This window comes from Cynoglossus semilaevis, chromosome 20 (genome assembly GCF_000523025.1).
Source record: "Cynoglossus semilaevis isolate Cse_v1.0 chromosome 20, Cse_v1.0, whole genome shotgun sequence".
NCBI classification, from domain to species: domain Eukaryota; kingdom Metazoa; phylum Chordata; class Actinopteri; order Pleuronectiformes; family Cynoglossidae; genus Cynoglossus; species Cynoglossus semilaevis.
Genome location: NC_024326.1, coordinates 4,977,072 through 4,994,821, shown reverse-complemented (window position 1 = coordinate 4,994,821; position 17,750 = coordinate 4,977,072). Strand labels below are relative to the sequence as shown.

Below are 17,750 nucleotides of genomic sequence, written 5' to 3'. Positions count from 1 at the left end.
AGGGAAAAAAATGGACAGTTAAAAACAATGACAAGTGTTACCTTAGATTGTCAATGAAAGGCATACGGTTAAGAGGGGAGAAGTTTTCTGGCATACAGGGCCCTCCTGGATTTGTGGGGAAGCGCTGGTTTGGTCCCATCATACCATTGATCATTGGCATTCTTGGAAACATGGGATTCCCTGCTCAGATGATTTTTGAGACTCAGGTTAGATGCATTTATTAAAAACATGAAGTAAACAAAGTGTATGTCATACTGATAAAAAGGACATTAACAGTTCACCTGTGTTGAGGTGAGGCATGCTAGTGCCAGGTGTGGCAGGGAGGGAACCTGGTCCCTGGGGGTGAGGCACCTGTGGTGGGGGAGGTGGCTGGCTCGTGCTAGGGCTTAGTACTGTGAAGAGATCCTCCACATCCTTACCCTCCAGCTCTGAAAAATAGTGTTTAAATATCTAATGAAATGGAGTAAAACTCTCTGCACTTGATATACAATTATTACTTTTTATTATGTATTACTTATTATCAAGACAGACAAAAAATGTAGTATGTTTATTCTAGGACAGATATAACATTGAGATTGTTAATGTATTTTAAAAAATACAAACAATTGCTTGAGACATAAGCTCTATTGGGATTTATTACTGATAAAAAATAAAGAGATTTTTACAAACCTGGAATTTTGCCAAGTTTGCTGAGAATCGACTCTGAAAAGGGACAAGATCCAGAAAACACAACTAGTAATTTTTGTTTTTTTATTTAGACCACAATTTTAATTTTTATGCTGCATTTTTTTCTTCTCCTTTACTGACCATCAGTGACCATTTTGTCCAGCTCAGGGCTAAGAATGTCGTCCAGATGTTCCTCAGGGAGAGTGCGGGGTGTCCTTCGGCCGGAATGAGGCTGCGGCACCAATGAGGAACTGTCAGCCAGAGGCCCAGTGTCCAGACCAGCTGTGGAAACAGACACACACACACACAAAAATCACACAACTATTGTTGTTTTGAGGACGATGATGCTTTAGGCCCGAGCATGAAAACAGTTTGCAAGAAGTAAGGTACGTTTTTTAATTATAGTAAGTAAAAAAACATCACAAAAATACAACAGTTCCACTCCATAATAACAAGATAACTGATTGACTTATCATACTGCTATGAAATTACATAAGGTCACTTTGTACAAAATTTAGCACGGACATTGCAGATCTTACAGTATGTAGCAGTGTCTGTTTGCAGTTCTGTAAATGCTTAAATCTGGTTCATTACAAGTTTCAGACCTGCACGTTCGATTGGTTGCATCGCCTGGTATCCAACTAATTCAAATACATTCTTCTTCCTTTATTCATTTATGATACTGATAATATTATTCTTTGGAGTCTGAAAAGCTCTTCTGGTGAAATGTGTGCTTTTCAAAAAAAAAAAAAAAGCACAGTGAGGCCTATTTTTCAAAACAGGTCTATAAAGAAAACACCATCACCATCTCTGGGAATACAAGGACATCTACCAAGGCCGCTATTTGCCTCAATTATTCTCCTGTTTCTAAACAGGTTTGCTGCTTGAATACCAGGATGTCCTTGTCCCTTGTCTCTCTCTATTTGAGGACGTATTTAAGGCGACAATGGATTTGTTTCCCTTGTGTTTTCATAAATAAATGTCACAGCCTCAAAATGGTTAAGGAGGCACACACAAAGACCGACAAACTGTGTCACAATGCAGTCAACACATTGCAATAGGCATGGTTAGTACTGAGCTTTCATGACGGTGAGAAATATTTAAAAGGGGTTAAAATCAGTACGAAAGGCAAACATGCACACTTAAATTAGAACCTGTCTTGTCAGTAAGGAAAATGTCACCTAGGCAAGGATTAGTAGGCATTAGTAGACCATGGGCACCCTTACCAAAAGAAGGAGGTGAGCTGTCAACCTGGAAGGGGCAAAAATCAAGACCTACAAGAACCCAAAACCAGATAAAATGAATGAGAAAATAGTGGAGACAGGACAAGAACAACGCACTTCAGACAATGCAAAAAATAAATAAATAAATATAAACAAGAATGAAAAAACGAGTATGTGACTTAATAATTGAGTGGTGAAACATCTAAGCTGGCAGAAGTGAAAGGATTTTCTATTTCAATGACTAGAAGACAACAGAAAGTTTTTTAAGCGTCGTGATTGCCTGAAATAAACGACGCACCAGGGTCATTGCTTGACTTTCCGAGCATTCCCAAGAGGTCTGCATCAGTGTTCAGAACATCAGAGAGATCAACTAATGGTTCCTCAGATGTCTCATTGTCTGTAGATGAAAAAAGGAAGAAACAAAAAAAGAAAGAAACAACAAATCATAATTGATGGTGATGTCGAACAGATAGGAGTGTGAGATTTGGAACTGTGTCTTTCGACACCCCACATTTAGACAAGAAAAAAAAAAGTAGTTCCAACAAATCTCTCAAAGCAAAACAAAAATTAAATCCACATCCAGGGGGACATGGTGACAGCAAACACAATCAGCAAAATACGTTTCAGTTCTGTCATCAGGTGTTTTCAGTGTGGAAGTGTTGAATGTGGCAGAAAACTGTGACATTTCAAACACCAATTGTTGATATGTTCAAAACTTCAAAAGTATGTTCTAGTTCTTTGTCCTAACACAATTTGTGATGAAGAAACGCTTATAGCAATGAAAGACAACAAAACATCATAGTGAAAAGCGACAGAAAATCCCCTGAAAATCATCACTTGCTGAACAGCACCTACTTTTTGGTCACATAAAATAATCATCTTAAAGAAAACCAAATTCACTCTCAGTAGAGAAACATATGCTGTATACGTACGTGCTGCTGTAGCTCTCAAGGGAAAGTTTGCTCTTGGGACACCGAGCATTGGGTCCGATGAAGAACCCATAAAGCTGCTGGGATTGGGCTTCCTCTCCACTTGTGTTTGTCCGTCTTCCAATAGGCCTGGTTCACTGGCCTGCTGCCTACTTTGCTTGCTCTTGTCCAGCAGATCTTTTCCGAAGAACGCCTCCTGAACATGTCAACACAAAGTACACTTTACTTTGAATTCCTTGTTTTTATTTAAGCTGTACCCACATCCTTCGTTTCAGCTATACACATCGCTGAGACACAAAGTTTGTGTTTCATGAAAATTTTATGAAACTACATTATACAGACAATCTCTCATTCTGAAAGTTTGGCCCAAAAGCATCAACTTATCACTAATCAATTCCCTATATGATGGCATAAGCCATCTGCTGCCCTTGTATCCTCTACATAGACATCCTATCATTTCTCCTGTCACTGCGAGTAAAGAGCTGCACTGACACATGGCCGTGTCTTAATGCACAAAACATGTCTATCTTGTATCTGTGTTTTGACGTGGATATTGTGGTCTGACTCCAGGAGCACTAACATTGCACCCACTTGAGCTCACATTTGTCTTTTCACAATAAGGTGGGACCGTTTTAAAATGCACAAGACAAGAATTGAATGCAGTGCACAGAGTAAAGAGCGGAAAAAGACCTAATAGTATTTTTAGTATTTAGTATTTTTAGGAAAATCTGATTGATAACAAATCAGTGGTCATGTTGGTTCATATACTGTTTTCTGAACGTACAGTTGTTGTTAAGAAGTAACACTATTTGCACCACTTTGTCAACAACTACTGACATCATGTCAAACAGAATGTGTGTATTTGAGTCAGACCTGCAGGTATGTAGGAAAGGCCTCCTCCAGTTTGGTTTTCTTTTTTCTGTAACGCTTCTTTATTTTCTCTGGGACCTCTGGTCCAGGAGGCATCTCATCCACAGGGGTATCTGGCAATGCTTCTGCCCATCCTGCAACAAATGATGATTCAAAAAAATGACTGGATTGGATTAAACTTTTCTTTACAAGATTTTTTAAAATTGATTTATAATGTAAAATAATACATGACAAACCATCTTCTTTTCCTAAAGGATTCTCTGACATGGATCCAGAGGAGTCTTTCCTGCAGAGGGATCGTTTGGCCTTGCCTGGACCTTGGCCTGGTCGGCTTCTCTGGCGGACCATGAACCCACCGATGCCTATAAAATATATATTTTTTTTAACATCAACAAATCTACAAATATAACATCAGTGATGTGTCATATACAGTATGTTATGTCATGGGGGCAGGGGGCGCAGTATATTATATGAGAAGTGCCAGGAAGTCAAAGGTGGATCACTCTCTACACCACAGGCAGGAGGATGGTGCATTGCAGGAGCTCGAACAACAGGCCTGAACTGCAACATTTTACGCTCCAGAGGAGCTGTCTTCTTCAATCAGGTGCCCTACCCGGCCGGTACGGTTTCCTCTTCCTCTTCTTGCCACCGTCGCCCCCCTTAGAGTCATCTTCTGTTGGCTCCCGCTCCAGACTTGAGTCTGACTTTGCCTCGCAATCCATGAGCTCTGCCTCTGTGAAAGGCAAAAAGCACTGATGATGAGTGACATCATGCCCTGCAGCAGAAAACAAACAAAAAAAAAAAAACAATTGAAGGCTAGGGTGATCACCTGAAACCCTACATTGTGCGTGACTGAAATTATTATATTTAAAATTAGTATTTCATCTTAAAATTTTCATTTTTAAAAAAAATAATAGTAGTCTTGTTTAATCTTGGCATGTCTTTTATAACATAACACCATCTAGAGAGGTAAAATAACCTTTGTTTTTGGTTGATATATTTAGAATTTCTAAACTTTCAGTATATAGATTATACATTTTCTCTTAGAGACTCATCGGTGAAGCCACCAGACAAATTGGTATAGGCTGTAGCACTATGACTAGCCAGCAGGGGGTATTCTCCAATTTAAAAAAAAAAAATTCCATCTACCAAATGAGACCAAATATTGCAATATTTCAGTGTACTGTTATTTTCTCTCTTTCTTACTCTTTTTTGACTTATTTATCTTTAGCTTCCATTTTATATGAATTTTTATGCTTCCCTTTAAGTATAATTAAATGTGATTTTCTTTTGGTAGTAGTCCAAGTAAAGGCTATTCTGAGAATCCCAGGAGGGAGCAGTGTGCGAACAGACTGGTACCTCTGTTGTCTTCCATTTCTTCATCTCTAGAATGTTCTGAAAGGTGGTCTACGGGGGTTTGAAGCACAGCCACACTGTTTTGGTTGATGATTTTCAGCTTCAGCTTTGGCTTGGGCTTCCTGCGCCGTGAAGCTGTAGCAGACAGACTTTGCAGCTGGCACAGACCTGACTCCGTCAGACAGACACCGTCCTGAGTATAGGTTCTTGACAGATCTGAAAAAAAAAAAAAGGCCGACTTTAGTCAAGCAAGCATTTTGTGGCTGAAAACATTTGTGGCTGCAAAGATGTGAAGTGTTGACCTTACCCATTTCTCTAGCTTTTGTGACTGTCTGTGTCATAATCAGAGGCTCAATAGCATCTCTAGCCTTGGTCACGACTAATGCAGCACAGAACAAAAAGGCAATTAAAAGGAAACAGTGAGAGAGGGTGAAATGTCTAACGGCTGACGTTATAAAAAAAAACAGAACAAAATCAACAAAACTTCATTATAGTCCCACCTTTAGTGGTCTTAAAAGTGCGACACATTGTGCAGTCAAAGCTGCTTTCTGCAGCTTTCTCCACATCTTCTTCAGAATGGAGACCCTGACAAGAGGCATGGAACCATCTGTGGATGAAGAAAAAAATAAAAAAGATCTCAGATAATAGAAAAATTATCAAAAATTCAAGAGCTCTGAAAGCTTTTGAGCTGACATGTTTTGTTAAAAAACAACTGCTCACCTATCACACTGACGGCACTGCACCACAATGGTGCCTTCACTGTAGTCCACCAGGCAAATGGGACATGTGGGAATGCTGGCACAGGGGGCACACTGAGTGTAATTATTCTGCCACTCACACCTCAGGCCTGGTGTGGTGGCACCACACTGGACACAGGACACACACCTGAAGGAGGGAAGGTCAGTTATAACTGATCTGAAGAAAGAAGGAGGAGGAGGAAGAGGAGGAAAAGGAGAAAAAGCAAGACAATGATTGAATGAAATCTCTGCAGGTTGCTCACCATTTACACTTCCAGCTGTCCTTGGGTACATTCTGCAATGGAGGGTCCAGGCAGTAGGTGTGATAACTGATGTCACAGTCGTCACACAGCAGTAAGCGGCCTGGATCTGTGGCCTGACCACATGCCTCGCAGACAGTGCACTCTAGACAACGCCAGCCTTTACTCAGCACGACCTTAGTGATCTGTGAAAGCAGGAGTGATGTTTTTATTGTGTATAGTTAAAAATGACATTTGTATCTTGTATAACCTTCAACTGGCATAGAAAAAGTAATGAATGTACCTTTATGCCCACACAGAAAGGATGGTAGCATTGGCCGCACTGAGCACAGGCCAAGAGACGGCCTTCAGCACCAAGGCCAAAACTCCCACACACCACACACATATCCTGCAACAGAGAAACACCTCAGGATTTATCATTCCTTACCGTAGCAGTGAGGCAAAAAAAAGTTTTTAGTGATGTTTTAATATGTAACTGATTTACCTGCCTTACAATGAATCAGTGGATTCCACATAACTACAAGGATTAATAAGAACGGTTTGAAAAAAATCACCTGTTTTAGAGTAAAACTGTCATTACTGGAAAATATAACAACAGTGTTGTGCATGGCGTTTTCCTCCTCTTCTTTAAATGGGTAAGCCGCCTCTATGGTGGTGACCTGTTTGAGTTAGAAAAAACAAACAAAAAACAGAATCCAACAATGTTATTTGTGTGGCAGGACAGTGCCACCTCCTCTAACCAGGAAAGTAGGTTGATATGACCAGTAAAGATTCACACTTAAAAAAAAATTAGCAACAGGCCTTTAGGACATAAATATCCATTACAAGAAAAAGTACAATTTTGGCTTTGAGGTGTCGTTACCATGATCATCTTTAGCTGAGGGTGGAAAAAACAAATACTACTTTGCATTTTTACCACACTTACACAGAATACACACTGAATGCACATACCCCTGGGTTGATGCTGGGACAAGAGACTCCACTTTTGCCTCTAGCTCTTCCACGTCCTGCTCGACCTGACAGTCCAGCCCCTCTAGGTCTCCTCCTCCCAGGAAAACCTGAACCGCGACCCTGAAAAAAACACACAAAAAACCCCACACCAAAACAATCAGACCATTTTATTTTAGTTTTTCCAAGAATTTAGAATGTAAATAATGAGTGAAAGATTTGTTGTCTTCTAAACATTAGGATTTCTCTAGATTTATGGCTGTGTGATGGTGTAGTAGTTGAACATTAATCCAGATGTGACATTTAGAGGCTGTGTGCTGCTTCATACAAAATACTTTTTATTTTAATAATTTCTTAAGACATGTATCACTCTATATGTAACGTAATTAAAAATAATAAATCAAATTTATCAAATAATTGTATTATATGTTTAAAACTGGAAACTTAACAACTATAACTTGAAGTGACTAAATCTGATGTATTTTAAAGCTCACAGCATTTGAGCGCAGACGACATGCACAACGCATGTCGTCTGCGCTCAAATGCTTTGAGTTGCAAAAGGTGCCGGCCAGTGCAAAATAAATGGAAAAAGCCAAGGTCGAGAGAAATCTTTAAATGTTTTGCTGTAGATACTGACATTTGAAATAATTCTAAAATAAAAAATAATTAAAGAATGCAGTTATTAAAAAAAAGGGGAGAAGAGTAGAACAAAATTAGACCAAAATATGTCGTGGTTGGTTAAAAGAAATAAAATTACAAAAGACTGATATACTCCTCCACTTGCAAGAGTTATTGTGTTGAAATTGGTTTTAAAAGAGAGTGACACGAGAAAATTGTGTGTCACTGGGTAAACAGAGGGCTGAGAGAGGGCAAATGCTGCACTGCCATCTCTGGTGAGCCACAGTATTTACCACTCTGATGCTCCAGCCGGGGCTGCCAGAGGACTGCCTGGTCTTTGAGATGTCCCACCCCTCTGACTGGTCTGGAGACCAGGACAAAGGGGAGTTCACACTACGATGGGGGCTCCATGCACCCTAAGGTAAGGGGGGTGGGTGGGTAAGAGATAGGGAGAGAGCGAGAGAAAGCGAGAGAGAGAGAGAGAGAGAGAGAGGAAGGGAGGAGGGCGACAAAATGCAGCAACTTAAAAACAAAGCCAGCGTAAAACAAAAACATACGACGAAGGATGGTGGAGCAATGTAGTGAGCTTCGAATGTAGCGATGTGTGACCAATACAACAAACCCCTGTCCATTCACAGCTGCAGCCTGGGAGAAAGCATCAACTGGGCAAGAATATCACTGGCATTCTGTGTTACAGCCAAATATTTGTGTCGTCATGCTTACTAGTCAGGCAGGCCTGTGTTTGTAACAGATTCTTTGTAAAGGTGAAAAATAGAGTGGAATCAAGTGTTAGTAGAGTTTCACATAGTAAAATCTGCCAGGTCATCATGGCACTACATTGCAAAAAAAAAAAGGTGATGTATTTTTCTGCTGCAACAATAGAGTATGGTTGGCATGTTGACAAAACAAGGCAGCCTGCGTCAGCACCTGAACTGGCCAGAACAAAGGAGGGAGAAGTAATGTTCCAATTCTTTAAAAAAATTAAAATCCCTAAAAAACATATAGGATACAATTTTTAAACCATTCCCAGAGAAAAGTATTCTCTGGTAATCCTGAAGTACTATTGAAAAAATTGGGGTTTTTCTTTTTTTTACAGAACTGCTGAAGAACCATGTGGCTCCATTCCAAATCAAAATACAACAATCAAAACCAAGAACGATCTAGGAGGAAGACTTGTAGAAAAATTAGAAGCATATTGTTTAACGAGAACTCCTCATCATTAGGATGTTGGTGTTTGTCAGAAAACACATGAAATCTGGAGGATCTTGAGAGATCTGGCAGAAAATGAGCTGTGAGTGCAGTCTGTTTAAGGGGAGAAAAAAGGGGGCAAACAACCATCAGGCATTTTAATTAAAAGAGAAATGGTTGAAAATAATGTTAAAGAATTTGGCATGTGCAAATATAAAGTTTATTAAAGGAGACTTTTACATCCAATACGTAATTTAAGTAAGACTGTGAATGCAACTTTTATTTGCGTTCACAGTCTTTGTTTCCCCTATTTAAATTATGTGACAGGTTAAGAGGGATTTGTAATTGAAAGGGAATAAGCCTGGTACCCAATGACTCAGCCTTGTACAGACACAGGGCTCTGTGGTTGTGCATCTCTGCCCTAAAGTATAGGTAAGTCTACCTTTAAAAGCTTGGCTGTAAAGACAAATGCAGGATGTGAAAATGACAATGGCCAGTCAATGGAATCATAATGGGACACAGATGTGAGGTCAACACAGAATGCATCGCTGCTGAGGTGGAATACAACAAATATCAAGTATCAGTAATACTTGTTTTGGGCGTTTTAATGGAGAACTCATTTACAGCTTTAATTGGAGCTGTCAAAATTAATGCTTTAAGTTAGTTATTTAATTTATATAATTAATAAGTTCAAAATATTTTTACATTTATATGCATGGACAAAAGGATGTGCACTGTATATTTCACTATCCATCTACTTATCTTTGCTCTAATACACAGCCAATACACATTTTGTTATTTACACTGACTGTGGAAAAATGTTTTTGTTTCACGGTGCACCTGCAGAGCACCCGACTTGAATCATACCATCGTCACCAAGAACAGGTCAGATTTGAATTAGTGACAAATAAAAATAGATGTGACACATATATACCTACCTGCATTGATTTGTCTTTTTGTCTAGCAATATAAATATAGGAATGATGATGATTAAGGAATTTTCATTTTTAAGATTATCTTTCAAGCCAATTCATTGTGATTAATTGGTATTAATCCACGGCTACTCTGTGTTTAATCAGAAAATATTTAATTAATTTACAGCCCTTCTTAAATAATATAAGACGTTTATATATATAATATAGTATATTTCCTATGACTCATGGCTTATGTTATACTGAATTTATGAACATTTAGTTGAAATTAGGGAGCATCATAGGGCACAGTTTGATTTGAACCCAATAAACATTCTGCAAAATATCTGACAAACTGTGGACACTGTAAAAATATCCAAATTAGTTTTGTGACCTAATATCCAGGCTCTTACCTGTCTTACTCTCGGCCTCCCAGGAGAAAACTTCCTCTTGGTAATAGCTGGCTTTCCCATTCCAATCTTTGGGGTGAGAGGTATGTGGGTGGTGGTGGTGGTGGTGATGGATGTGATGCTGCAGTGATCACTTAGTGAAGGTAGAATCTGGGACTGTGCTAATTCTCTGTGGCATGTCCCTCGGAGTAAAGAGGAGGAATGAGAGGATGAGGAGACCATTTCGGCCAGCCTCTCCACAGTCGTCTTGAGTGTTTTGTCTTCCGAAGACAGGCTGAGAAATGACAGAATAGGCTTGTTCTCCTGTGAAATGTCCATCTTTTCTAATGTAACAGAGGCTGAAGGATCAACAGTTTCCGCAGAGTTCCTGTGAAAAACGCCGTCCCTTATCTCCTTGAGTTCTTTCGGAACGGTTTCCAGACCAATCACATCCATGCTGGGAGGCTGGAACACTGAGAATTCCATTGGTTGGTCCGGTAAAGGTAATGATGGAGTACTTGGTTCTTTGGTGGCAGAGGTGATGGCCATTAAATCCTTTGTGCTGGGGTCAACCACGGCCTGTTCAGAGCCCGTCTCTGTCCTTGCTGGTTTACTTTGTGTTGTGGCGTCCTGTGTCTGCAGTGGATCTGCATGAAGCTGGGTCGGTAAAGATTCCTGGCAAGCTGTGGAAGATGCAGGGCTCTCTGTAGATTGGAACTGGGTCCTTACTGCTGGTTTTACTTCTGTTAGAGGGCATACACAGGAAGGTTTTTAGAAAAATGTTAAATTCTTAAAACAGTCTGAATTTGAAAGAGAATGAATGCTGCTTAATAGGGAGGAAATATTGACATGCCAACATATTTCGATATTTCGCTCCTTGTCGATACATACCCCTACTGCTAAGACATCAGGACTGTTCAAATCCATGTGACACTTTTCTTTCAGGATATCAAGAGCTTGAAGAATTGCTGTTCAATATCAGCCAATGAACGTAGTATGCATTTTAAACAGTAGCATCTGTGGCCATTAACACACTTTAACAGCGACAGTAAACTTAAAGTGTATAGATTTTACAATATTCTTACAACGGCAATCGCTGTAACATTAGAGCAAATCAATATGAGCTCCGACAGTATCAAGTCATTCTGAATGAACAGGGTGTGAAAATAAAACTGCCTTTAATTTAGTTAATGGACTCATTTTCTTATTATTAAACTGTAGATTAGACTGAGAACAGAGAAATGAGAGAGAGAAATGACTCTGGATGACACTGTAATTCCAGGAAAACTGTCACTAACACAGAAAATACTGTGGGATGTTTTTAACATCCGTACATATTTATATTAATATTTAATATTTATTTATTAACTGTACATTCGCATAACTGCATCTTTGATTGCACCGTTTGTATTTGGCTTGTGAAAATGATATCAAATGAGTTTTGAAACAACGGTAAAGGACAGTCTCATCAGTGTAACTAAAATTATGTTAAGGTAGTAAAGTGTTTGTGGAGAGAATGCATGCTGACCATAACATTTGTACAAATACATTTTTTTTGTCTAAATACTAAACGTTTATAATTAAATAGAAAAGTTGAACTAATAGAATTAAGTTAAGAGGATGAGCTGGAGATATTTTTTTTAAAATCAGTGCTCATCCAGTCACCATGTATTTGATTCTGCCTTCTCTCTTAACTTGGTTTTGTCTGAACATGTCATTTGACTAGTCGGGTATGAATAGAACTAGTCATTCCTGGCTACCAGGCAGCCACACTCGGAGCCCCCTTTTCTGCCAGACAGTACAGATAGCCCAGTATTAACGAGGCACCCACCATTTCCATCTGCAAGTTCCCATGTCACAGTGATCCTGACACACACATGCACCTGCTAAGCATCTCTGCCAGGGAAGGGAGTAACCATGACAACCAACATCCCAGGCTCTATGTGCTCCAGGCTCATGACTGTGCAGCTTGCAGGTGCTCATCCGGTGCCGATGCCAGAAAGTCAATTAGGAGATGGGCTTCCAACCATCTCCAGCCTTCAACTATTGACCAGACTGAACACACGTTCTCATTCATATCATTAGCCAGCTTCCTATGTCTCCTACAGTGAATACAGTGATGTTTAGACTGAGGGCTTTGCTTATTACAATGGAACCCATTCATTGGGTCTGTGTCTAAACAAGGTAAATCTCTGGAGTAATATTCTTATATATATGTACTGGCACACTGAAGACTACCATGTTCCCTAGCCATCCAAGTTTAGAGCCCCAATCCAATCAGCACCAATTAACCTAAAAAAAGAAAAGTAGCTGTTGTGCATTTATTATCAGGTTAATACAGAAACACAGACAGGTGACCCTGAGTCAGTTGCTCTGCTGTTGATGTGAATTCATGCTTATTCGTGATTATAACTGTGACTTAGCTGTCTGAAAGGACTCTGAAAGGAAAACTGTTTTAACATATCAATTTGTTGGCTTTGAGATATACAGAGTATAGTATGGAAAATAAAGTCAAAACAATGGTTCGTGTATACTGTGACCAGAGCTTGAATGAGATACTGAAGTTCCAAGGTAGGTTTTCAGACAGTAAATCTGATATCATCAACATTACGCTACTCTCCATGCAGCCCATTTTCTCCAGACACTGGAGGCTGGCGTCTAGACAAGTATGTGTAGCCTAGTTACCACGAGAATCCACGCTTTACTGCTTGTGCTTCTCTCCACTTAATGGCAGCAAATAACAACTTAAAGTGTGGCTTTAAACCATCAACAACAATTCCATATAGAATTCAGCCAGTGGGTCTTGGGGTGGAAACTATGGGATAAGCTCCTGCTGATGAACGCATTGAAATCATCATTTCATGGACGTAAAACCACAGCTTGTTATCTGGTATTTATATTCAACTACAAAAAACCCTGCAACAATTCTGTCAATGTTGCAGAGATAGTGGGTTTGTCGAACAATATTCATTTTAGTATTTTTCAATGAAGTCATCTTGTCTTTCTTTCTTTTTTATTTCTTTTCTAAATATTATTGCAATATCACTTTCAGGGAGATTCAATAAGCTGTATTGATCAGTGCACAAAAGTGATTTGTGGAAAGAAGAATCTAAAAAGAAAATGACAACAATATGACAATCTGCTTCTGGTTTGACAACATCGGATTCTTTTCATTTATAGATATGTCCTTCTTCCTCTCTCTGACCCTCAGTCAGACACCTGCTTCCTTTAAATTATAACTAGTTAAACTTTGAGAACTTCCTGGGCTCAAGCTTACATCATCGTTGGCCTCTAAAACACTGCTGTATCTTTGAAAAACCTTCAATAATAATACAAAAATAAACAGAGTAGATTTCAATTTGAAAGACCTGGAGAACGTTAGCGAGCAGGTGTCTTACTGTGTGTGTGTGTGTGAGCGTTCAGCATTTTTTAACAAAGACCTACCGGGCTTCTGGGCTGACGTGGCCTGCTTCTCCTCCTGGACAGTAGCCTGGACAGGCTCTGGATCTGTGTGCAATGGAACAGTAAGTAATTCCGGTGTGGGGTCATTGTGCATTTCAGGAGGCCGCTGAGAGCCAGGTTCTGGGTCTGTGTGCTTTTGAGCAGTCTGTAGGTCTGACTCAGAGTCTATGTGCATGGAGCCAGGCGGGCTCAGGCAGGCGCTGAGCTGTGGGCCAGTATCCATATCCTCTGCCTGCGGTGCCTGCTCTGCAGCAGGAGACCTGCAGTTGGAACAGACATAGTCCTCTCTGGGGTGAATCTCTGCTTGGCCTGAGTTCTGCCGTTCACACTCAAGGTGTTGCCATCTGAAAAGAGAGTAAAGGAATTTAACATGAAAGTCAAACAGAGTGCAATGCGAGTCTAAAAATACCATCTGCAAATAGTTACACATATGAATAAATGTTCAGTACCTTTTACAGGTTTGGCAGAATACTAAGTCTTTGTGATGCTCAGGGTCCATGATGCAGGAACATGTAGGACAGCACAAAGCAGGGTCCTGATTCTGGACACAGTTCTCACACAGGAGACTGTTGTGATGCCACTGCCCACTTGTTCGTGTCCCACATTGGAGGCAAACTCTGCAGTTCTGTAGAGAAATAAAGTGCTTATTTAGAACTATTTTGTTTACTGTAATTTAGACCAAGGAGGTGTTAATTCAGAAGTGTTTCAGCAACATAGATTTGTCAATTTGGTGACCAAGTACAGTTTATTAGCTATACCGTGTTTCAATTATTAAGATTTTTAATCACATTTATTTCAGCTACTTTGGGGTAGCTGTGGATTAATCATGATTAATCAAGATCGTAATTTATCATAATTAATTGAAGTAAAGTGACTGAAATATGACAAATAACAGCAGGTCGATGTTTCACATCGGATCCAAATGGTGGAATTTATATATGGAACAATGAAAAGAAAATTATCCAAAAGCATAACTCAAATCCTACCAAAAATATGTAATAACTATGTGCACTTTTTGAGTTGAGCTGGATTTTAGTCATTACTGTGCATCTTGACAGTGGCTTCTGGAACGTGTCGAGAGTTGCTTTCAAAACATTGGTGAAGTCGTTGTCCTCAACAATATTAATCAGTCCACAGTCTCCTCATCCATTTGACAGTTGTGTCAGTCAGCTTGTCAGTCGTAGACTTATTTACTACTCTGCGCTCGGTGAGGCTGGTCTGATGCGTCTGACTGGAAATTGAAGCCTCGGCTGGATGAGGTGGCATTTAAATCATCTGTATCCACTATGTATTAGAGTAACCACAAGTGAATGGATGGTGAACTTTTTTGGCTAAATAACCAGAATGGAGTCATTTTGCATAAAACATTGCCACATTCTGCCCTTCCTGTCCATCAAAGGCATCTTTTTAATGAGCTAAAGCAGGGCATAAAGAAGCAAATGTTTTTTTTTCAATTAATAAATCAACACACTTCATTCTTTGACCCTATTTAGAAAAAAATGTTTTTACACTTTTGAAAATACTGAGGTTATGTCAGTCCAAGTGGAATCAATTGAATGTCCCCAGATCTGTCATATGGGGACTTTTTTCTCATTGCCAGAAACGGTATTTGCATAGGCTCTTTTGCCACTCACTTATGACAAACTGAAAACATTCCTTTGTGGACAAACAAAAATTTGACCTTGGCAAAATGATCAACATTTTTTATCTGTTTGGATATGTTTTTGAAAAATGTATCTAAAATCTTTGAAAGGAACTGCTCGTAAGATTTCGTATTTTGATTTCTTTGAAGCACTGCATGTTTGACATTGGAACAAAGTAATGCTGTGCTGTTGCTTTTAACAATTCCAATAAGGAATTTTTTGTTAGCAATTTAAAGCTATGTTTTTCCAAACCTAATAGTTTGGGCAACTTCTGCACTTGCATGTAGGCCATGCGCATCCAGGGCCATTAAGTAGTCTTAATGGCCTGGATGAGAGGAGGTTTGATGAGAAAGTTTTTGTTTTTTTGCTTCAACACTATCGAAAGAAGAAGCGCTGCGTGTTCAACGCTTCAGTTCTGTTGAAATTATTACTTGAGCTTCTTGGGTAGAAACGCTCAACCTCAGTTCTATCACCACAGTCACACTGTCACTTCTGTAATGGTCACTATCTGGAGTAGGCATGGGTAAACTATGGCCCGGGGGGGGGCGGATGCGGCCCGTTCAGCTTTTTAACCCAGCCACCAAACTTTTCCAAATTATATAATTTATTTATATGTATATTATACTTCTGCCTTCCCCTGCAATACCCACGTTTCCCCAATAGATGGTGTAGAAAATGATAAAAGCATTTTAGCATTTTAGCCCTTATGCTTTGCCCAGTTTCATGGGGATCTTACATTCATATCGAATTTTATGTTTGAACACTGATTAATTCTTGATAGATCTCAGTTTCATATTTAACAAAAGAGGACATGGAAAATTGATGGGTGTCCTATTGACAATATGGGGGAGTGGACTGCGTCCCACTTTCATAGCGTTTAGATGTAGAGAATTTTTGTCACCTTCTGCTGTGGCTTCTATGTGGCCAGCACTGCAGTATATAGTGCTGCCTGGTTAACCCACAGGCACAGCATTTACGCTGCAGCGGGATGAAGGCAGAGCTGAGCTAAAGGATGTGGTGGATTAACATTCACACACACACACATGTACTCATGCATACGTCCTAGAACAATGAGGCCTTAAAGATGAGTCAGTGTGAAACTTAACCCACAGGAAGGGCCCATATGAATCAACAAAGAAACAGAACTGTGTTAAACACAGTTTAAACATAAGAGAAATAATAAGAGATAATGTGCCTTTGTTATAATTTTATTACAAAGTTTTGTTTGAATTGTTTCACGCATGCAGGTCAAACCACTTTAATTAAAATATGTTGAAAGTAAGAGGGCTTCAACTTGGGTTGGACCAACCTCAGTGAGCACAGGGCAGTAAGTAAGTCTAAGGCTGACAAGCTGGCATTGTGAAATTAACTGTGAGAGACTGTAGATTATTTAATACTGTTGAAGACAAGGGGTTTTAAAAGAAACTCTCAACGCTTTCCACAAGCCCCCAAGATGCACCGTAATGATTTGCTTTAACGATTGAGAGGGTTTTTTTTTGCCCATCATTTGGATTATTCACACATAAAAACAAGAGAAACACATTGTATCTATCTTTGTTATCTGTTCCAGCAAAAATGCCATATGAATTTAAGAATGTCGTTTCATCTTGATTACTCATGAATAATCGTGTTAAATGAAGACAATCATGATTAATTGTGATTAATCCACAGCTACCCTATGATTAACAACATTCAAATTTGCAATCATTTGATAGCATCACTTTAATTAATGCTCAATAATGTGACATGCTAATAGAAAACTTATTGCACATCACATGATTTCTACTTAATGACTACTGGGATTGGTTCTAGCCTGTCCCTAAACAACACCCGATGAATGGCTTGGTGACATCTCCTTACCTTGCATCTCCATCCATTTGTGGGAAGAGTGTCTATGGCCGGTTGTAGACAAAAGGTATGGTAGCCTTTGTCACACATGTCACATACCAGCATTTTAGTGTCCTCTCCTGGATTCCTGTGAGAAAGAGATGTAATGAAATCACGAAGACTATACCAATATATCAAAGAATAAACTTACTTTATACAACTTTATTCACAATATTTTAATGGAAACAAAGCTGCACCATGTATAAGCCACACCGCAGTGTACTTTGCACATTGTTTTTCAACACATACATACGTACATAAAAAATAAAGACTTGTAGCAACATGCAGGTGAAGACAACAGCGACAACATTAGGGAAACATCACATGAGCCTCTCATGTTTTTTTTTTCGAGTTACATGACTGGTTAAAATGGCTACATGGTTTGGAAAAATAAAACAAAAAACTAAATTTATGTGAAAAGGTTAGTGATTTAAAATAAAAATCTCACTCAAGCAGTAATGTCAATATGTTAAAAGATTAGTCAACAGATAACAGTAGTTCAGGGCTTGTAGCTGTGCGTCATTATGTGGGGGTGCTGTTTTTCTAATTGCAGGTTTAGGAGTGAGTAATACTGAGAAACTGGTTGGAAAAAATGAGCACTAAGCTGTAAACACACAAATCTAACACTAACGTTTTTTTAAAAAAACCTATGAATACAATCAG

General features: G+C 39.3%; 1 protein-coding gene across 11 annotated transcripts in view; it reads right to left on the bottom strand.

Annotated features, from left to right (window-relative positions):
• kmt2cb (lysine (K)-specific methyltransferase 2Cb) overlaps positions 1–17,750 on the bottom strand; it is a 50,867-nt gene that overhangs the window by 17,811 nt on the left and 15,306 nt on the right. For 8 of the 11 annotated variants that reach the window (XM_017042417.2, XM_017042418.2, XM_017042416.2 and 5 more), the window contains 23 exons: positions 17,061–17,175; positions 14,007–14,182; positions 13,540–13,901; positions 10,120–10,838; positions 7,901–8,023; positions 6,993–7,112; positions 6,596–6,700; positions 6,325–6,429; positions 6,045–6,226; positions 5,765–5,929; positions 5,545–5,651; positions 5,352–5,423; positions 5,048–5,260; positions 4,302–4,463; positions 3,925–4,050; positions 3,692–3,822; positions 2,822–3,014; positions 2,188–2,286; positions 1,893–1,940; positions 808–948; positions 670–702; positions 282–428; positions 42–180 (listed from right to left, as the gene is read on the bottom strand). In XM_017042417.2, the coding sequence (XP_016897906.1) occupies positions 42–180; positions 282–428; positions 670–702; positions 808–948; positions 1,893–1,940; positions 2,188–2,286; positions 2,822–3,014; positions 3,692–3,822; positions 3,925–4,050; positions 4,302–4,463; positions 5,048–5,260; positions 5,352–5,423; positions 5,545–5,651; positions 5,765–5,929; positions 6,045–6,226; positions 6,325–6,429; positions 6,596–6,700; positions 6,993–7,112; positions 7,901–8,023; positions 10,120–10,838; positions 13,540–13,901; positions 14,007–14,182; positions 17,061–17,175 (3,783 nt within the window). The remainder of the gene's footprint in view (positions 1–41; positions 181–281; positions 429–669; positions 703–807; positions 949–1,892; positions 1,941–2,187; positions 2,287–2,821; positions 3,015–3,691; positions 3,823–3,924; positions 4,051–4,301; positions 4,464–5,047; positions 5,261–5,351; positions 5,424–5,544; positions 5,652–5,764; positions 5,930–6,044; positions 6,227–6,324; positions 6,430–6,595; positions 6,701–6,992; positions 7,113–7,900; positions 8,024–10,119; positions 10,839–13,539; positions 13,902–14,006; positions 14,183–17,060; positions 17,176–17,750) is intronic. The other 3 variants (XM_008334160.3, XM_025066026.1, XM_017042420.2) reach the window with 1 other exon arrangement.